Source organism: Podospora pseudoanserina, chromosome 4 (assembly GCF_035222485.1).
Source record: "Podospora pseudoanserina strain CBS 124.78 chromosome 4, whole genome shotgun sequence".
In the NCBI taxonomy this organism is placed as follows: Eukaryota; Fungi; Ascomycota; class Sordariomycetes; order Sordariales; family Podosporaceae; genus Podospora; species Podospora pseudoanserina.
This window is the reverse complement of record NC_085923.1, coordinates 444,857-462,786: the sequence shown is the minus strand read 5'-3', so window position 1 is coordinate 462,786 and position 17,930 is coordinate 444,857. Positions and strand designations below refer to the sequence as shown.

Genomic DNA, 17,930 nt, shown 5'->3' with positions numbered 1-17,930 from the left:
TCTGCAAGCCTTCTCTGTACACCAGGACCTGCTCAGATAGCATGTCTTGTCTATACAGCAAGCCTTGCAGAAGAAAATGTGTCAATAGGAAATCGCAAGCTCGGGAGAGCGCTAGACAACAGCAGTTCGCCAGATGGTTCCGCCAACGTGTGAGACAAAGAGAACTATCATCATCTCTGCACAATAGGATTGTTGCTCTTCAGTCGCGCAAAAAAGTGGATGGATCACAGGGCCCTTGTTCCCAACATTTGTTCTCTGGCCTAGAGGACTGGCAGCTTGTTTCCAAGTTCATGAGCCATAACAATACAAAACAACTTCTAACAGATGTGCCCAACAGTCCAGCTGCTCTGTCAACACAGCTGTTGTGGTCGAAAGTTATAGCACTGAGTCTCTCACCTGGCCCTCTGAATAACCCCCCCAGTCAACCATTATTTAAACAACTTGACCCATTCGAGTCTCCCCCATCCTTCATCCCCATTCCTCGTCACCATCAACTAAACACTCACAACAAACTACACCCCTTCCGTTCGTACAAACAAATCCACAACCCACAAAAACAAACCAAAATGGACTCCCACTTCACCAACCCCACCATCTCCTCCAAAAACAAGGAGAAGGGAAAACAGCCCGCTAAGGCTTCTTCTTCTTTTTCTTCTTCTTTTTCTTCTTCTCACCACCATCAAAATACTTGCCCAACCCACGACAACTCCCACAAAACCCCCAACTTCAGCCCTGTTCACCATACTGCATCATCTTCATCCACCATCCATGCTATATCCTCCAAAAAGGAGAAGAAGAACAAGAAGAACAGCCTTTCAACAAAGATGGGGCTTTGGATTATGGGGACTTCGCTGGAGAAGGTTGAGAGGGTGAAGGAGAGGAAGAGGGAGAGGGAGCGGGGGAGGGAGAGAGAACGGGAGAGGGAGGGGAAGTGAATTTTGTTTTTGATGTTTTAGGTAAACTTCAGGTAGCTAACGGGGTTGTTAAGGGAAACCGATGGGGAGTGGGGGTGATGACGTGGGGATAATAGTGGTATGAGAGTTGGTGACGGGAGTAATGATCTATACCTTTTTTCTTTAGAGAAATATAAACTCTGTGCTTTAACCTGTGCAAGGTACCCAAGTAAAATGTGAATGGTGAATTGTATGTATTGTGTGTAATTCTTCTGAGTCAGAGGGTCGATTTTGTCAGGTGGTGTGGCGACATGTTCTTTGTCTGTCATGAATACATCCATCTCAATTGTAATAACAGACTCAGATGCAGATTGTTCATTGAACGACACATTTTTGAGCCGATATCATCCAGCCGCCTGGTAAATGCTACAATAGGGTGAGTGATAGCCCCGGTGGCACCACGTCTTGTTCTGCAGTGTAGCATGCCTAGCGCTACATTGGAGGAATAAACAAGCCTGTCACCTTCCATGCTAGGAGAATGATGTAAGCGAGGTGCATGTTTTGTTCCAGGACTGGCGTGATGGTCGGGGGCAAAACGCTGCGCTTCAACTTACCAAGAGTCTTAGCCATTGTCGTCAGATATGTTACAGTCAACAACCTATCACAGTTGCAGGCCGATTGATGAGGCTCATGTTGATGTAGCTTGGAATGCTTGTTTCTTTGATTTCGCCATAGCATTCTTGGATTTCTTGGGTGGGTAGCAGGTCAAATCCCAACTGAAGTGTTGGTTCACCTACTAGATATACTAGAAACGTCATTATGTTTCTAGCTAATATTCGAGTTGCCTTGCCTAACACCTCATGAGACTTTGAGGGGGCCATCTTTGTGAAATAAATCTCGTCATATAGCCAATGCGAAATCCGTCAACAACTTGAACTTTGAGTCTGTGATAACGCGATGAAGGGGTGGCAACTGAAAGGATTCTGGACTCCCTCAGTATACGTCCGCTGGCTTAGTCCGCTGGCATAATCCGACATCGTCAAAGTTCCTCGAGTCCATGTATCAGCAGCCAGGGAGTTTAGTGATGCATCTGGTAAGCGGTATCTGCTCATGCTTTGGGCCTTGCTATGTTCCTGTTTCGAATTCCAGTTCGGTGAGTTGATGCGCCTGGAAAAAGGACGAGAAGAAATGTATAAAGGGAGGAAACATGTCGACTCATTTTCTTTCACTCAAACACATCATCAAGTCTCAAGTCAACAACCCCAAGCTACTCCAGTGAACCAATTCTCAATCTCAACAATCAAGATGTTCCAACTCAAGACCCTTATCACCCTCCTCGCTTTGGGAGGTTTCTCCGCTATGGCTGCCCCCACAGAAAATGTGCCTGTCTCAGAGCACAGCGGAATCTCTCGCCGAGAGGATGCCTCCGTCTATGCCTGTGAGCACATCAAGTGGGGTGTACCCTGCCACACCTTTGAGTTTACTCCCAACAACTGTTGTGAGAGTTCTATATTATCTCATTGACATATCATTGGCTGCAATAGCTACCTACTGGGACTAAACACTAAATTAACAGCACACCATGAAATCAACTTCACCTCCAACTGGGACAACAAGATTAGTGACATCAAGAACAACAACAAGAATGCCTTGAAATGTAGATGGTACGTGTAAGCAGCTCTTCACCTTTCGAAAGCCTTTCAGACAGAATTCTAACTTTGTGATGTAGGAATCGGAACTGCCAGGGAAGCAGCTATCACACCCAGGAGGATCAGAAGCTCAACGATGGAAACGGCAACTTCAACGACTCGATCAGCTCATGGAAGTGTTGCCACAAGGGAGGCTGCTTCGGCAACCGTGTGGTGGGCAACAGCACTGAGATTGAGAACAGCAACGCCGAGATCAAGGCTCATGTGTAACGGAAATCTATCCGTGCCAGGGGCAAGGAAGTGCCTGTTGATGGTCAGTGGAAGAGGTAAGGGGATTGCGTTGGTTCCGGAAACCGTTCTATCAATATCGTTCACCAACATTCCCAACTGTTGGCAACGGTGGCGTTTGTAACCGTGCAATAGGTCATGTTGACCATCAGCTTTTCTATTTGACAGTCATTCGTTCTAGGTACCCTGGGTCAGATGGCCGTCTAAAAAGAAATATTTTCTTCTTTCTCACTGTACTGATAACAGCGGAGATAAGTCAGGTTGAGGTTGCATTTCTCTCACTATGATAGCCATCTTGGGTATCCTTCCCACCGTCCCATCCCATCCTCCCTGAACTGGGTGGGCAATCACAATTTCGAATCCTTCTACCCTAACAAAACAGCACCTCCAAAATCTACCACGTGCAGTCCACCTCCTCCCACAGCTCGATATAGCAGGAATGGTCGTAAGTATCGCGGAAGCATTTCAAAGCAGATTTGGAGCCGCGCTTGCCGCGGTCAAGAAACATGCACCGCCTCTGGCCAGTCCCGCTGACGATGAAGTGGGCTCTGGTGCGCACAATGTCGACGCAGACCTCAGCGATGGAGGGCACGCCGACGTTCTTCCAGCAGCCATCTTCGTTCTCAATCTTGAAGTTGTGGGAGCCAAAGTCTGTGTGCCAGAGGCCGCCATCCCAGTTCGGTTGAAAGGGCTCCATGTCGATGAACGAGAACAAGGTCCAGGCTTCAGCTGAGGCGAGGGTGGCGGATTGGAGCAGAGTTGCTGCCGCTGCTAAGGGAGTGCTGAGGCGCATGATAGATAGGCTAGAGATTGGGGGTTAGGCGTTTGTTTCATAATGATTTCAGGCTGAGAACTCGGCTCGGAGTGGACTTACTCGGATAAGGGGTGACAAGGTTGTGCGGTTGAGGTTGAGATGGAGATGATAGCAGGATAGGGCGATGTGGGTGGAGTGGTGTTTGACTTGGAACAAGGGAAGCATGGAGATTTATAGTCCTGGATCTCCTGCTGTCCATATGGTATCTTCTTGGGGTCACGTCCCCATACACGGATTGGGAAAGGTAATGCGTGCTGTCAATCCAACATCACGATGCCGGTAGATGCCGGGGTCAGTGACAACACGTCAGACCGCCATCACTGCGTACCTTGATGAAATTGGAGAATGATTCACCACTCGGATAAAATATTTGTAAATCCACCTGGTCGCTAGTAGATTGTTGGTTGCAAACAATGATAGAAAGTCCCCAACCAGGGTACCTTCCCTCGTCGAGTAAAGTGACATCACAGGCTTCAGTGATGTGGGCTTGAAGTATCGTGAATTTAGTCAAGCTGACTTGTTGGCGCTAGTCAATCGCGATGATGGGTCTTCAAGACTTTTCATGCGGCTTACCAACACAACTGTAGAGATTTGCTATGATTAATCCATATCCAAAGGTCTGTTCTACCAACAGCACCACCACTAAGAAGTCTTGGGTCCCAATCGGTAACCCATGCTCGGCAACCTTGTAGCCCCAGTAATGAAGTGCACTAGCAACCAACAACATAGAAATTTCCAAGCAACATGGTTAAACCAAACAACAATCAAACAATGTTCCGGTAACTCCGCCACGGAGAGTCTTCACCGCTGCCGCTGGGTCCAAGGCATACGTAAACCTCACTCCTCGGCAATATCTATTATGTCACGAATATTGGTTCTATTTGCGGTAGCCTCATCCACCAACGTTCCAACCTTTGTGATTTTTCATACTGATAGCCATGCAGCCCATCACCAGCTTCATCCTCTCAGTCGTTTGCCAATCGGACCCTTGACAGGCCTAACCGTTAATAAATACCGTCCTCTATCCCTTCCATCCCCCTCATTTTCCATCATCCATCTAACCTCAACCGTCCTCCTCCTCACGCATCTCCATCGACCTTTTCCTCCACGTTGCTTGCCACCGCTAGAACTCACCAAAACAAGCAACAACAATGCATTTCCCCAGCCTAACCGCCATCCTCGCCGGCTTGATCACCACTGTGACCGCCGACGGTATGTCCGTCTACTCCAAATGCCCTCCCGGCTCAGGGATCAACTGCCCGGAACGCGTGGGCCTCTGGTATACCGACTTTGGGCTGCACAGGATTGATGCCAGGGGAGGGTGCTTATACAACGACGCTACTGGAGTGCCGGGGATTTATGAGCTTTGCATTGACTGGGCGGGTGGCCGCGGTCATTTTCTTGCTAGCAACCAGCCGAAGAGGTGTATCAAACAGCGGGGCGCGCGAGGTATGCAGTTTCTCTCTTCTTCCACTTATCCCGTGTGATTCAAGCCAGAGGCTTGGTCTTTTCAAGGCTCTTGTTAAACACCTCGTTCTTACTTCATTTCTCTTCTTTACCTTTGTTTTGGACTGTACTAACTCGGACTTGTACGACAGAGCTTGGAGGAGGACACTGCACGGCTGCCATGAAGCCTTGCTTTTTGGACTCGTTTCATGAGGTTCCGTGTACTTGGTGAGAGCCGGAGCGAAGGTAGTTGAAGATGGGGGATTGCGGACGGATACCTGTATCTTGAAATAGGTGTAGGATGGAAGTGCCCATGCTGGAGGTTCAGCTACCTATGATGAGGTAGATGTACGTTCTTCCGTGAAAGGGAATCAAGATTGGGATGCTTGGGTGTGGATACGAATTTTATGGGTCAAATACAGGTTCATGACATTATGCGTGCAGGTGGCGGACCAACAGAAATTGACTTCTCTGAACTACCGTTCGTGTCACCTTTGCGGGCTATTGAAGGCCCTGCCATCGACCTACTTCCTCACCTACATATTACCATCAGAGTGCAGTAGACACTGGCGGCGACGCCGAACTCACCAGATTTCTGATTCTGTTCAACTAACCGCCAACATGACTGACGCACAACCGGCCCTGCCCGCCATACCAGGTCCCAAACTTGCATCGTTAACGCCAACGGCCCGAGCTGATATCAAGTTCTTAGAGAATCTGGGACACACCAAAGATAAAGACGGTTATTTCTGGAAGGTCGAAATTGAAGACAAGGGGACTTTTGCCCTCAAGCTGTTTTCATTCATGCACTGGGTCACCACCCTGAGAGACAGCTGGGCGGTGTTTCTAGCGCGCCCACTCCAGACTCCCCAATTATACTACGACTGTTTCCTCCCCTCCAACGCAGAATCCCGGGTCTACGGTCGGCTTAAAGAGGAAAATCAGGAGGATCTTGCGGTCAAGGCATTCGGATACCTCGAGCTCACCCCGAAGACGTGCCGCAAATGTGGGAGGATCTCCAAGGTCTCCAGCGATTAGGGATTTTTGCATCGAGATATACACCTGCGCATTTACGTCGCCGGAAAGCTTGTAGACTTTGGCAAGGCATGGACAATGTACCACTCATGTCTTGATTATATCTACCCATACCACCTGAAGAAAGTGCGAGAAGGTGATCGGTGTAGGTTGACGGTAAAGCTTCCAGTGCCCGCACACCGCCTTAATGGCGAGCTACTGGCAGATCATTTCGGTTCCGTCTAGGAAGATGCAGAGCGCAAGCTACGAATTATCGCAGATGCTGTGGCCGAGGCTAAATAAGTCTGAGTGGCCACGGGGGCTGGGATTAGCATGGCTGTCGGGAATCCAGTAAGTTAGTTGAATTTCACTGCCTTGATATTTGCTAACATGTCCAGGACTACCGCTCCAAGAGTGGTATATATGCTATGGGTGGGGTATTTCACGAAACGGCCCCGAGAAATACGCAGTGACAGGTGCGAGGCCTGGCGCTCGCACTCGCGATCCACGGCACTTCTTGGACTGCATGGTCTACTCGTCCGACTTGGACTCCTTGAAACTAAGACAGCGCAGCGTGTCAACGTCCAGGACAGCCAGACAAGGACCAGGGAAAGCTTATACGATGGCACCCTTGGAATGTGAACAGGCTCGAACGTGCAACCGGCCTCTCGTTGGGTGAAGATGCTACCGCAAATCGCATCCCACTACATGGCAGTACTGAATCCTTGCGATGCCTGGCCTGCTGTGAAACGTACTTGTGGGATGAGGAACTGGAGGGAGATCTTGCGGACGAAAAGGGTGTGCTGTAGTCTCCGATAGCTGGTGACAAAGGAACCCAGAAAGCCGGGTACAAGGTACCGAACAATAGGGGTTCCATGGGAAGGTCTTGTTATCCGGTTCCATCGGCGGGGCTCCGAGTTCGTGGACACCTCTGGCGCCCCGGAGCCGGGATCTCGGGACTCGCCGAACCATTAGACTGGTACCACATCCTTGCTATTGATCTCGATCGTGTTATCTTCATCTCCCCTCGTGTTCCAATATTCCTATATTCTGTAAAAACCCACTGATTGGTTGCAGTTTATTCGTCTCAAAGCTCTGTACTACTTCGAGCAGGTCTCGATGATGCAGATCCGAGAAGCTCGCACGACTATCGAGTGGGTCTCGAGGACGCTGATCCGCGCAGTGCGTACTAACTTCGATCGGGCCTCGAAGTCCCAGCTGCGCACAGCAGTCGGAATCCTCATCACACCCGTGACGCTCGTGCTCACTGGGCTGGCCCTAACAGCTGGTGAGAACCCCGGCTTCATGGAAGACTACCACATTCTCACGTTAAACACCTCCACCCTGGGCCAAACCTCGTCCCATCACCGATAAGCGGGAGGGTGGTCCCTCGCCCACATCTTGTGGGCCTCTCGGAGGAGTCCTCGGTAAGCTGTGTTCAGACGTAACCGCGGCGATTGGGTCGGCCGTTAGTTCTGGCCTTGCGCAACTCTTAAGCGTCGAGGACGATATCGCTAATACGCTCGGGAAGGAAATAGGGGTTTAGCAATGGTATTTCCTCTATGTTAGGGACGTTTGCCAGGGTATCTTTACCCTAAATATAACGACTCCCGGGGCTAGATACAACGTGACCAGTTATACGTAGCCTCTGAAATTTTGTAGGCACCGTTCCCGTTTATATACCTACAAGTACCTCGTTGCTGACCCTTAAAAGCCCTTTTCAACATCTCCGCGCTCCTCAATCGCCAGTTAAATATTGGTCCTTTACACTTGAACCTGACCAGGCTTGGCTTAAAACAGGACTTCTTGAATGAGTTGGACAAGATCCCGGGGCCGTTCCAAGCTCTGGCTGGCTGTTATGTCTTGGCTGTTGCCTTTTCGGGCTTGTCTCTGATTCTCTTTATTGGTTGGCTCTTTCGGCCTACCTTGTTTATGTCTTGGGCAAATCTTGTCGTTGGCTGTAAATTCTAGTGCCCTGTATTCGCTCGTCTGGAAACATATCTATCCCCGATTTCCAGTCATGTTCGACAGAGTACAAGCGGAAGCGATATTTTTGGGATGCTGGCGCGAAAATTCTGCCCAAGTTATTTAGGACAAGGCCGATGAATTAAAGGAGTATAAGCAGTTGGTGGCGTCCTTGTTCACTTCTCATCCTGCTTCCGCTTCTCCTCCCGCATCTGCCTCTCCTTCTCCTTGATCTCACGCTTCATTTCTACAATTTCCTTCTCTTCTCCAGAGACTCCTTCTTCAAACATTCCCGAACTGCCAGAGGCGATAAGTAAATCCATAGTCTTTTGGTCATTAATATGTACTTTTGCCTCCTCAATGATATGGCCTGCTTGGAGTGCTTCTGCTTCGCCTGAAGTATGACTCCATAGTGTTAGATCTGGATCGTCGGCCATTGCTGAGGCCTGTGCAGTGGCCGATAGAAACTCGGAGTGGCAATAGAGCTTGAAATGCCTCGAGTTGAGATTAACTGTGTCGAGACGCAGCTTTGGGGCCCGCTGCACGACTTGTTGGCAAATCGGGCGAAAATGATGAACGGGCTGTCGAAGGTGTCGTGGCGGCTTATAGCTCGAAGGACAACATTCAAGTCGAGTTTGGAGACCATGCTGCCAAACCACAGAAAAGCACTCAGGACTTGTTGCTTACATAAGCATTCGCTATCATATGTTATTCACAACCTAGCAGTAGTGGGAGCCAATGAGAACTAGCAAAAATGAAATGCGTCTTTGCCAGAGGTCCCTGCTCGGCGCATGTAGACAGTCGTGTTGTGAATGGGAAATCCATTAGCTCGACCCGAGGCGGGAGTGTGCGTTGGCGCGCAGAGCAGCTCCAAGACCCCGCCATCTCCTAACCGCAGGAAGCTCCCGCTTTTATTTCTTAAAGCACGTCTAACGCGTGCTACAGCGCCCTAAATCGCAATGTTGATGGTCAGGCTGCACGAACTGCATTCATATCGTCAGTCAGTCTGGATGCCAACTAGCTGTGCCCAAGCTGAACCACTCTGGTGAACGAAGACAAAAATTCTCTCTCACTGTCTCCACAGTAATTTCATTTACCAAAATTCACATTAATTCCCCGGAGGTGTCTCCGTTCACCCAACCACATCCGATTCTGGACCCCACTTAGACGTAACTCTCGTGTAGAACTTGTTCGAAAGGTGACTTCTACGTTGAGGCAGTGGGGGAGTTTCGCTCGTACCCTATTGGGGGGGATTGAGGGGCAGGTGCGGGGTTATTTTTGATAACGATAGTTGGGTCTCATTTCATTCTGTCCCAAAATTTTCCAGACTATCGCCATCAGGCCTCTTTCAATTCCAAACTCAGTTTACTATTTGATCTCGTCCGTGAGCCTGCAAGCATCTAACGCCGTGGGACTCGGTATATTCCAAACCAAACCTGCGACCGTAATCAAGTCTCAGTGCCGCTTTCGAACACATCTCACCAACACTCAGGCAGACACCGAGCCACGGCTATCACATGCCAGTGCCCGACGTAAGGTAGATTTATTATCAGTCCTAGCAACTTGGTAATTCCAGCAATCAGGGCGGTCAGATCAACGACCGTAGTTACGAATATATTTCATACCACCTTTGTGCTCCCGAGTTTTCCGCTGGATATGGTCGTATGTGAAAGGATCGAATGGTCCTACGCCTCACAAAGGTCTGGGGATGTCATCGTAGTCATCGAGGCAAGGTGGCTGGTCAGAGGCAAGACGGGAGCCACTCACATCGCATCACGGCCCAACACCTCTCGCGAATCCGACAGTGTCAGAGGTTTGTATTCTCTACCTCAAACACCTCATCGTTTTACTTTGATATTATGGAGAACCCCGAAAAACCAGCTGGTGGACAGGCCGACGATCTTCACTCCATGCCATGCGTACTGAAGCTTCCCTTCGAGTCCCTTTCCACGGCCCCCATTTCCCTCGACCAAGTACCCGCAGCTCGGTACCGTTTCATCGACGCCAAACCCTTCGCCAACGGCAGTTATCTCCGAGTAGTTGAAACAGACATCCTGCCCAAAAACCGCTACGCCGCCATCTCCTACGTCTGGAAAGGCGTCCCCCCCTTAAACCCCACCGCCAACCCACCCCCAACAATGACCATCAAATCCGCCTTCAACGCCGACCCCATCTCCCTCCCCGCCCTCCGCACCGCCTGCCGCGCCGCCCTCCAGCTTGAATGCCCCCTCCTCTGGCTCGACGGCCTCTGCATCAAGCAAGGGGACGAAGACGACAAGGCTTGGCAGATCCAGAGAATGTTCTCCATCTATGAGCACTGCCACGTCTGTCTCATCCTCCCTGGAGGTTTGTCACGACTTGTCGCCCTTGAGGAAGAAACCAACTGGGTCTCCCGCGCATGGACTCTCCAAGAAGCTATCGCGCCGCCCCGTTGCAAGGTGTTATTTTCATGGACCCATGGCACTTGTTATCTAGAGTCGCTGTTCTACTTGCATGTTGAACAAGTGGAGGGTGACGAGTCAGGGGCGGGAATGACGGAGCTGGTGTCTTTGTTGGCGGCGTCTTCTAGGGCGACTTATCTGGTTACGAAATCGGAAGATGATCCCACGCAGGAAAAGAAACAGAAGTTGGAAATGAACTTGATAGTGGGGGATAAACGGCCCGGGGACAGGGTGCAGAGGAATGCGCTGATTGGGGCGCTGGATCTGAAAGGGAAGGAGGGGATGGCCTCGGCGATTTGGCGGGCGGCCATGATGCGTGTTGCGTATCGGCCTGTGGATATGATTCTCAGTATTATGGGCATGTTTGGAGTGTCTTTGGACGCAAGGCAATTTGAACACGATGACAGGCTAAAGGCAGCACTCGCTCTCATGAGAGAGATTTTGGCTCGAGGTGGCCGGGCTGAGTGGCTTGGAGTGATTCCAAGCCTGCCGCCAGGTAAGGTTTTCTCAACTGCACCAAACATTCTGGAGCTTGGGGAAGGTGTTGAGGCGCATTTGGGGGATGAAGATGCCATGGAGAATGGGTTGCTTTGGTGGTTACAGGGTGCCCCGACCGGTTTTGTCGATGAAGACGGCTATGTCAATGTCACAGCACCAGTTGCCTCTGTGATTGTGTCTGCTTCTGGGGAATCTGAAAACACCACGGGCAAGGGGGCTCACAGTATACGGGATCATGGACATCAACAATGGGACATAATCGACGTGCAAGGTGGATCATCGTTGCCACCATACGTGGTTCACATTGGAGAAAAGAAGAACTATCTCAACGGAAGCTACCCTACTTGGTCTGACCCTGAGAATAACCTCTTTATGTTGGTAGAACAAGAGAGCAACGGAGGGCTACGAGTCGCAGGATATGCTGTTGGAACAGACCAGGTGCTTTCATCTTCTGGATGGAGCACAAATGAGACAATTAGGGTCAAGTAGGAATTTATCTCTAAAAGTCTATCTTTCTGTAGAAATTTCATATACTTACAGGTAGTTTGAAGATTAGATCAGTATACTGACCAAGATCCTGATGAGAACTTTGTTGAAGCCTACGTATAATGTGAACGGGCCAAATCATCCAGCGATATTTTCCTAAGCACTCCCGTCTTCATTCACTCGTTGGTCTCTCATATACCATCACTTCTCGCCGGTCACCAGCTGGGAATCTGCGCTGTCACCAATGTCCTGAATTTGAAGCTGGAGGTTGGCTACTGGAATGGCACTGCCTTCCTCTTCCGACGATAGAAACACATCTTCCGTTTCAGTAAGTACCGGTGTGATCCTGGCGGGTCCCCTGTCTGTGGATACAGTTACAAAGCTTTCCAAGCTGGTTTCAGAATCATTCAGATGCTCCAAGTCAGCCAGCATCATCGAATGCTCTTTCGACATTGGACCGAAGAGCTTTGAAACGAGCCTGGGTGCCTGCGAGGCTTGGAAGATAATAAGGCTCGGTAGATGTGAGGATAAGTCAAGGAGTACAACTACTTCAATGGCACTGAAGTCGCCGATCCCTTTGAATCTCACACCAAGAACCACATTGTAATGAATGCGGGCATGTGGTTGCCAGGCGCTTTCTCGGAGAAAGATCTTGTCTGCGTCATCCCACAGCGAATGCGGAACTGCATCTTCCACGTGGAACGTCTTGTTGACTTCGACGTGGAGTGAATGCTTCCGGTATCCAACGTAAATGTCGTTTATCTGACTGGGAATATCTGTAAGAAGATAGTACTCGGACTGATGATGCTGAGCATATAGAGCGTCTACAGGGACCTCGGTATCCAGCCCTGTTCTCAGAAAGATTCCCGGCCCTATCTTTGACAGTCGAAGAGCTGAGACCGATGAAGACTGCATGATGCTGACACGTTCAGTCCAGGGACTGAAAGCACCCACAATCAAATAGTAGGTTGTACCATGAATCCAGAGGGGCATCCAAGTGTTTCGGGACACTCTGAGACCTCTTGTCGTTATGGTTATATCGGGAAGACTTGGGAGGCAATTGATGACACCCGGGATCCAAAACGCATCTGGGGAGGGTGCAAAAAGACCCTGGAGGCCCTCTGAAGAGCCTTGGCCGCCCTGGACAGAGCCCCATGCCAAAATGGTCATATCACCAATAGATTTGACAATTTCCTGCTGGAGCCTTTGGAAAGCCTGGAAGCCCTCTCCATAAATGAGAGGCATGTGAATGCCGAATATGCCAAGTAGACAGTACGCCTCATCTTCTATGCGCGTTGTCTCCCTGAAGGCCGCCCATGACATCCGCTGTGCCACAGACTTTGTGGTGAGCTCCTGCTCACGCTTTAAAATTGCTATTGGTATGCGTGTAATCCCTTTGAGTGTGACTGCAAGATCGTGCTTGGACCCCCGATAGACCCAATTCTTATCGTAAAACTTGAGCTCTGTTGGGGCGATGAGCTCTTGAAGAGTCCAACCGCGCGTAAACCAGCGGCATTTTGCAAAGTCTGAACTTGCGCTGATTTCGGTCGTTGACTCCAAATCTTCCAAGAATGCGTAGCACGTTTCTGAAGCCCGATACCAGGCATACATGGAGTTTATCGCTTCGGTAAGCTCGGCACTGCTAGACTTATCGATGCAGCAGGTATCGACCCAGGCAAAGTTCAGACCGTCAATCCGGGCAAGCTCACAAGTCGCTTTGATCTTTGCAAATCCTCTCTTTTCGGAAGGTAGAGGTTCCGTCATCATGTCCTGGAAGGTGACCTCTTCGTCACCCCATGTATGAGAGAGCACTGCATACTTTGGATAGTCGGAAGTGGTGTACGCCGTGAACTCGCGCAACTTCAACGTTGTAGTGTCAATGAGCCTCATTATTGTTGCAGGACAAAACTAATGTTAGGGTGTCTCAGTCTCGAAGCATCGTATTTTCGTCTTTGTTCGAGCAGGTGGGTGACCGTGGGAGCATGCCTAAAGGGAGAATGGATTAAGATTCAGGAATAGGACCACCTCCAGGAGGGAATTCGAACCAACAAGATGAAGCTGAAACTTCCATAAATGTCACGTGGTAAATAGCATGAAGGCGCTAAAGTGAGGGGGTAGCATCGAGCTACAAGTTACTAGGTAGCACAAGAGCTATATAATTGACTAAGGTAAGGTAGCCAGCTCCATAACTCAAGTTCGTGTCAGCGAACTGTTAAACTGCTGTTCGGGATACTGGCCGTGTCTTGTGTCGTACACCTAACCCATCATACCTACAATTAATTCCCTCGAGCTGAACTTGTGACCTGTTGTTGATGGCGCGCTACTCGGACTGATATTTGCCGAGACTATTACAAGTTGGGACGTACCGCGGGGATATTGAACTGAGTCCGAGCACCCCGCCATGCACACAGGAATTGGGTCTCACTTCTTCATTCCATAATGCTTGCCTCAAACCCTGAACACATCGTGAGCAGGCTATCTATCAATTCGCCATCCAATCCAACTGTTAAATTCACTTAGAGACAAACTAGACATCAAACACACCACAATGGCCACTGCCCCTTGGACATTCACCCCCTTCCCGCCCCTCCCCCCAGCCTTCCTCCCCAACACCCTCTTCTACAACGCCACCTCCTCTCCCTCCTCCAACGTAACCTACCAAATCTCCCTCTCCTACCCCTTCGAATGGGGCCCTTCCTCTCTCCCCACAGCAGAAATAACCAACAAAACCGCCTTGACAGTCTACGTCACAGACGGCAACGCCCTAGCCTCAACAGCAGCCGACCACCTCAAACGCCGCAAACCCGTCGACCCCTCCCAACCCGATGCTTTGGTCGTCGGTATTGGTTACCCACTCACAGACAACGTCTACGCCCTCACCCAACGCAGCATCGACTTCGGCGCCCCCATCCCCGGCGACCCCGTTCCCTGGGGTGCAGACACCTTCATCGACTTCATCAACCTCACCCTCCGCCCCTGGGTGCAGGACACCATCTTCCCCAACGTCAACTTCACTCGGGACGCTATATACGGCCATTCAAGCGGGGGTCTCTTCGTTACCTACGCCTTGATCACGAAACCCGACTTATTCGATACATTTATCGCCGCCAGTCCATCACTCACGTTGATGAACCAGACGGTCCTAATGAATGTCACGCGGAGGTTGGGAGACGGGATGGACATCCCTGGTGACATCGAGTTTGGGCAGAACCAGACCAAGCCAGCGGTCTTTATCGGATATGGCGAGTTGGAGGATTACCCGCTGAGGAGGAGGACGCAGACGGAGTCCCAGTTTCAGGCGAGGAAGAATCTCTTGCAGAGGTTTGGGCCGGGGAGGTATAGTCATGAGCTGTTTGATCGGCTTGTGGGGAGCGGGAGGATGAGGGATGTGGCGGTGAAGGAGTATGCGGGGATGGATCATGCTGCTGTGGGGGGGAGTGCGTTGTTGGATGGGATTGCGTATTTTTTGGATTGGTAGGAAGCCAACCGGTGGGACCAAGACAGGAGGTTTGATGGGGTGTGTCAGGGTTCATTACTCAACCAAAAGCGAGGCAGTCAGTTCTTGACATCGATACTACAGCGCGAGACTTCCGTGGCTTAAACAGCCTCAAGGTGGATCCTTCATTGTTGCTGGTATTTACGTGCCTATCAGTCCTATGTACTCATCGTCCCTTTGTTCACCGCGAGTGGCCTAGTTACCAGCCAACGACTCTCTGATATAGTTGAGAAGAGGCGGTCCAATCTTGGTGGCGAGGAACTGATCACCAGCAATGCTAGGGTGGACACCGTCACGCAGGTCGGAAGTCTTGTAGCCGGTGTTGCAGTCAGCAATGACGATGGGGCTCTCGGTGGTGTTGAGGCCAGCAGCCCAGGCGGGGATGCGGGCGTTGAGGGCCTGGATACCCGAGTTGGAGCCAACGCCGAGGGGGATGACAAGATCGACCTATGCTGTTAGTTTTCCCTTTTCTCAAAAATTCAGCGTCAAACATACAATGATCTTCATCTTGGGGTTCGCCGCCCTCATGATCTGAACCATCTTGGTGTAGGCAGCAATGATATCATTGGTGCTTCTCCCCCTAAACACATCGTTGGTGCCAAGCATGAACTGGACGATATCGGCCGGTGTGCTCCGGAGCCAGTTGGCGAGGTAATTGTTGGCGATATCAATCGCGAGCCAGCCGGAATGACCCTCGTGGCGCTGATCCCAGTTCGTGGTCGTAGGACGGCAGCCCTGGGGGTTGGAATTCTGAGAACCAACGTATTGGACCTGGTTGGCGAAGCCGGCCGCAGCGATCTGATCCCAGACGAAGGCGCGCCAGCAGGCGATTTCGGTGATGGAGTCACCAAGAGGCACTGTTTTTGTTAGTCAAAAAGGGAGGGGGAAAATAGGGGTAAAAGGGGGGTCCACGCACTGATGCGAAGCTTTTGCTGACGCTCGACCAGCTCAACAGGGGAGGCAGCAGCCAACCCGGCGAGGGCAATGGTGAGGAGGTTGTAGAGTTGCATCTTGAAGCTCTGCAGTGTCTGTTTGAGTAGATGATCGTAATGAATCGGTGCTAACAAAGCCAGGAGATCAGCCTTCTTATCACCCTCCCAAAGCTCGTGCCCAGAGTCTTGCGTGGCTCGATGCAACCGAAGAGACCTGTCAATCTGCGTGGAAGGTTCTCCTGCGCAAGTCTTCATCAGCCCGGGGAATCCGCTTAAAACGGTTCATTATGGTTCTGGTTTCTGGAACGCCCCAATAACCGGTAGTTCGTCGTGGGGTACAAGCGTAGTGGTGCATTCCAATCCCCCGGACGCAACGTTATTGCCATGAACGCCAACCACAGCAGCTGATCGATATACGTCTGTCATCTATCTCTCGTATGGATGAAGGGAAGGTTTTATACATCTGAGGCCCTCTGAGCAAGGACCAGGACTGACGACAAGCGTCAGGGAAAGATTGGGGCGCTTGCTAACCCGCGCAACAAGAGGCTGAGACTTTTTTACACTTGGGTCGTCAGGTGGCCCCTGTCTTGCACCTGCGCTCTGATTGGGATGATGTTTGGTATACCCGGGAATGATAGATTGCCCGTGCGGAGACGGAAGTGCTTGGTTTCATCTACGGTTAATTTACCCCGTGCCTCGGGTCTAAAGACGGGATATCGAGCAGGTTGAAGTGGGTCAAGGCGGTGCAGAGGGCACGGATTTCGACGTTTCGGTCTTCGAAAACCGGCGGAAGAGGAGAAGGTATTCCCATCCCAGAGCGGAGAGGGTGTCCGCTGTTGGTGAGAGCTCCACTGACGTTATATTGATATGGTTTCGCTTCGTGGGCCGACGGAGAGTTCATCGGACATTTTCCACGTGGAGTATGATGGTGACATCGTATTCCTCAGTATCAGCGCAAAGCTGTTGCATCTGCCTCAGCCTTGAGCTGCGAGCAGGTGCCATCGTAGGATTCTGCATTTGCGCCTTTGGAATGTCTGTTCCAGTGAAAACCAAGTTTGGGACTCAAGACAACAACCAAGATCTCACCAGATGATGAGACAGTCCAGCAATAATACTGTTACAGTGGGAGAGCTTGACAGTTGGAGCGCAGCACGTGGCTGTTCCATCTCACGGTACTTGAAGAGGGGCTTTCTGCACTGTTGAGTGCTTCTATGCGTCCAGAGCCTCTGAATCACACTTCCTGTCGTCCGGACCCACAGTGATGAGTCCTTATATGCACCGTTGTAGGGGAGCGAATGCGGCAACTAAGACCGGTGATGTTGAGACCGAGGGTTAGCTTTACACCGAGATGCTTTGAAGAGGCGCTGGGCATGGGAACTGATGTAGAAACACTACAATGACGGGGTATGGTCTCGTTAGCTTTGGTCGTTTGAGAATGGAAATGCTTGACCAAGGTAGAAGCTCCAGTGCTTCTTCACCGTATGCTCGGGTCTTGCGGTATCTGTTAGTCGAAGAATGTTCAAGATGACCGGAAACTGCCCCTTGGGATTACGATGAATTCGAGAGGCTGTTCGCGATGTAGGCAATGAGCCAGGCTCTCCGACCTCGGCGTTCTGACGACAAATCCGTCTTTATGATATCCTTCCGTCCGAAATACGCGTATCTCCGTGCTGTCTTGACATGAGGAAGCCTTTGTAGACTCAGGCTGTTTGCTAACCGAAAGCGAGTCTTGTTCCTTTCCAGTGTGAGTGGGACACGAAAAGGTCTGAAACCTATCAACAAACGCTTCTTGAACCTCGCCCAAGGATATCCTAGATAGGTATTCTATCCCTGGCAGAGTCTCTGAAGTATGTGTTCAAAAGGCTGCTCTTGTAGAGCGCTGCAGAAATATCCAAGGGAAGTCATAGCATAAAGTAAGTACCTGCTCTGAATATTCTGAAATTCTGTCTCGGAGCCAGATCCAGACAGTCTCGTCTGTTCTGCCCAAGTCTCCACACTAAAGAAAAAT

At 50.6% G+C, this 17,930-nt stretch overlaps 8 protein-coding genes across 8 annotated transcripts; 5 read left to right on the top strand and 3 right to left on the bottom strand.

Moving 5' to 3' along the window:
• Window positions 1-41: 41 nt before the first annotated feature.
• On the top strand, window positions 42-935 carry QC764_401337 (uncharacterized protein; the record flags this gene model as incomplete). Its single annotated transcript, XM_062946411.1, has 1 exon — window positions 42-935. One exon carries the CDS (start codon window positions 42-44, stop codon window positions 933-935), a length of 894 nt encoding a protein of 297 aa, XP_062800004.1.
• Window positions 936-2,003: 1,068 nt separating this feature from the next.
• On the top strand, window positions 2,004-2,812 carry QC764_401335 (uncharacterized protein; the record flags this gene model as incomplete). The annotated part of the gene is made up of 3 exons (XM_062946410.1): window positions 2,004-2,344; window positions 2,438-2,563; window positions 2,623-2,812. 3 exons carry the CDS (start codon window positions 2,004-2,006, stop codon window positions 2,810-2,812), a joined length of 657 nt encoding a protein of 218 aa, XP_062800003.1.
• Window positions 2,813-3,224: 412 nt separating this feature from the next.
• Window positions 3,225-3,623, bottom strand: QC764_401334 (uncharacterized protein; the record flags this gene model as incomplete). The annotated part of the gene is made up of 1 exon (XM_062946409.1): window positions 3,225-3,623. The coding sequence occupies one exon, from the start codon at window positions 3,621-3,623 to the stop codon at window positions 3,225-3,227; it is 399 nt and encodes a 132-aa protein (XP_062800002.1).
• A 1,172-nt stretch (window positions 3,624-4,795) lies between these two features.
• Window positions 4,796-5,131, top strand: QC764_401333 (uncharacterized protein; the record flags this gene model as incomplete). The annotated part of the gene is made up of 1 exon (XM_062946408.1): window positions 4,796-5,131. The coding sequence occupies one exon, from the start codon at window positions 4,796-4,798 to the stop codon at window positions 5,129-5,131; it is 336 nt and encodes a 111-aa protein (XP_062800001.1).
• A 4,245-nt stretch (window positions 5,132-9,376) lies between these two features.
• QC764_401320 (uncharacterized protein) lies at window positions 9,377-13,049 on the top strand. Its single transcript, XM_062946407.1, has 2 exons — window positions 9,377-11,494; window positions 11,560-13,049. Exons 1-2 carry the CDS (start codon window positions 9,749-9,751, stop codon window positions 11,575-11,577), a joined length of 1,764 nt encoding a protein of 587 aa, XP_062800000.1. The 5' UTR covers window positions 9,377-9,748; the 3' UTR covers window positions 11,578-13,049.
• Window positions 11,696-13,384, bottom strand: QC764_401310 (uncharacterized protein; the record flags this gene model as incomplete). Its single annotated transcript, XM_062946406.1, has 1 exon — window positions 11,696-13,384. The coding sequence occupies one exon, from the start codon at window positions 13,382-13,384 to the stop codon at window positions 11,696-11,698; it is 1,689 nt and encodes a 562-aa protein (XP_062799999.1).
• A 658-nt stretch (window positions 13,385-14,042) lies between these two features.
• Window positions 14,043-14,972, top strand: QC764_401300 (uncharacterized protein; the record flags this gene model as incomplete). The annotated part of the gene is made up of 1 exon (XM_062946405.1): window positions 14,043-14,972. One exon carries the CDS (start codon window positions 14,043-14,045, stop codon window positions 14,970-14,972), a length of 930 nt encoding a protein of 309 aa, XP_062799998.1.
• Window positions 14,973-15,075: 103 nt separating this feature from the next.
• Window positions 15,076-16,417, bottom strand: QC764_401290 (uncharacterized protein). The gene is made up of 3 exons (XM_062946404.1): window positions 15,907-16,417; window positions 15,486-15,847; window positions 15,076-15,437 (listed from the first exon to the last, which is right to left on the bottom strand). Exons 1-3 carry the CDS (start codon window positions 16,175-16,177, stop codon window positions 15,186-15,188), a joined length of 885 nt encoding a protein of 294 aa, XP_062799997.1. The 5' UTR covers window positions 16,178-16,417; the 3' UTR covers window positions 15,076-15,185.
• Window positions 16,418-17,930: the final 1,513 nt, after the last annotated feature.

Coding starts and splice junctions, on each gene's coding strand:
- QC764_401320 (XM_062946407.1), top strand. CDS start 9,749: ATGGTCCTACGCCTCACAAAGGTCTGGGGATGTCATCGTAGTCATCGA.
- QC764_401290 (XM_062946404.1), bottom strand. CDS start 16,177: ATGAAGACTTGCGCAGGAGAACCTTCCACGCAGATTGACAGGTCTCTT. Junction 15,848..15,906: donor TCAGCAAAAGCTTCGCATCA/GTGCGTGGACCC, acceptor TAACAAAAACAG/TGCCTCTTGGTGACTCCATC. Junction 15,438..15,485: donor ACCCCAAGATGAAGATCATT/GTATGTTTGACG, acceptor CTAACAGCATAG/GTCGATCTTGTCATCCCCCT.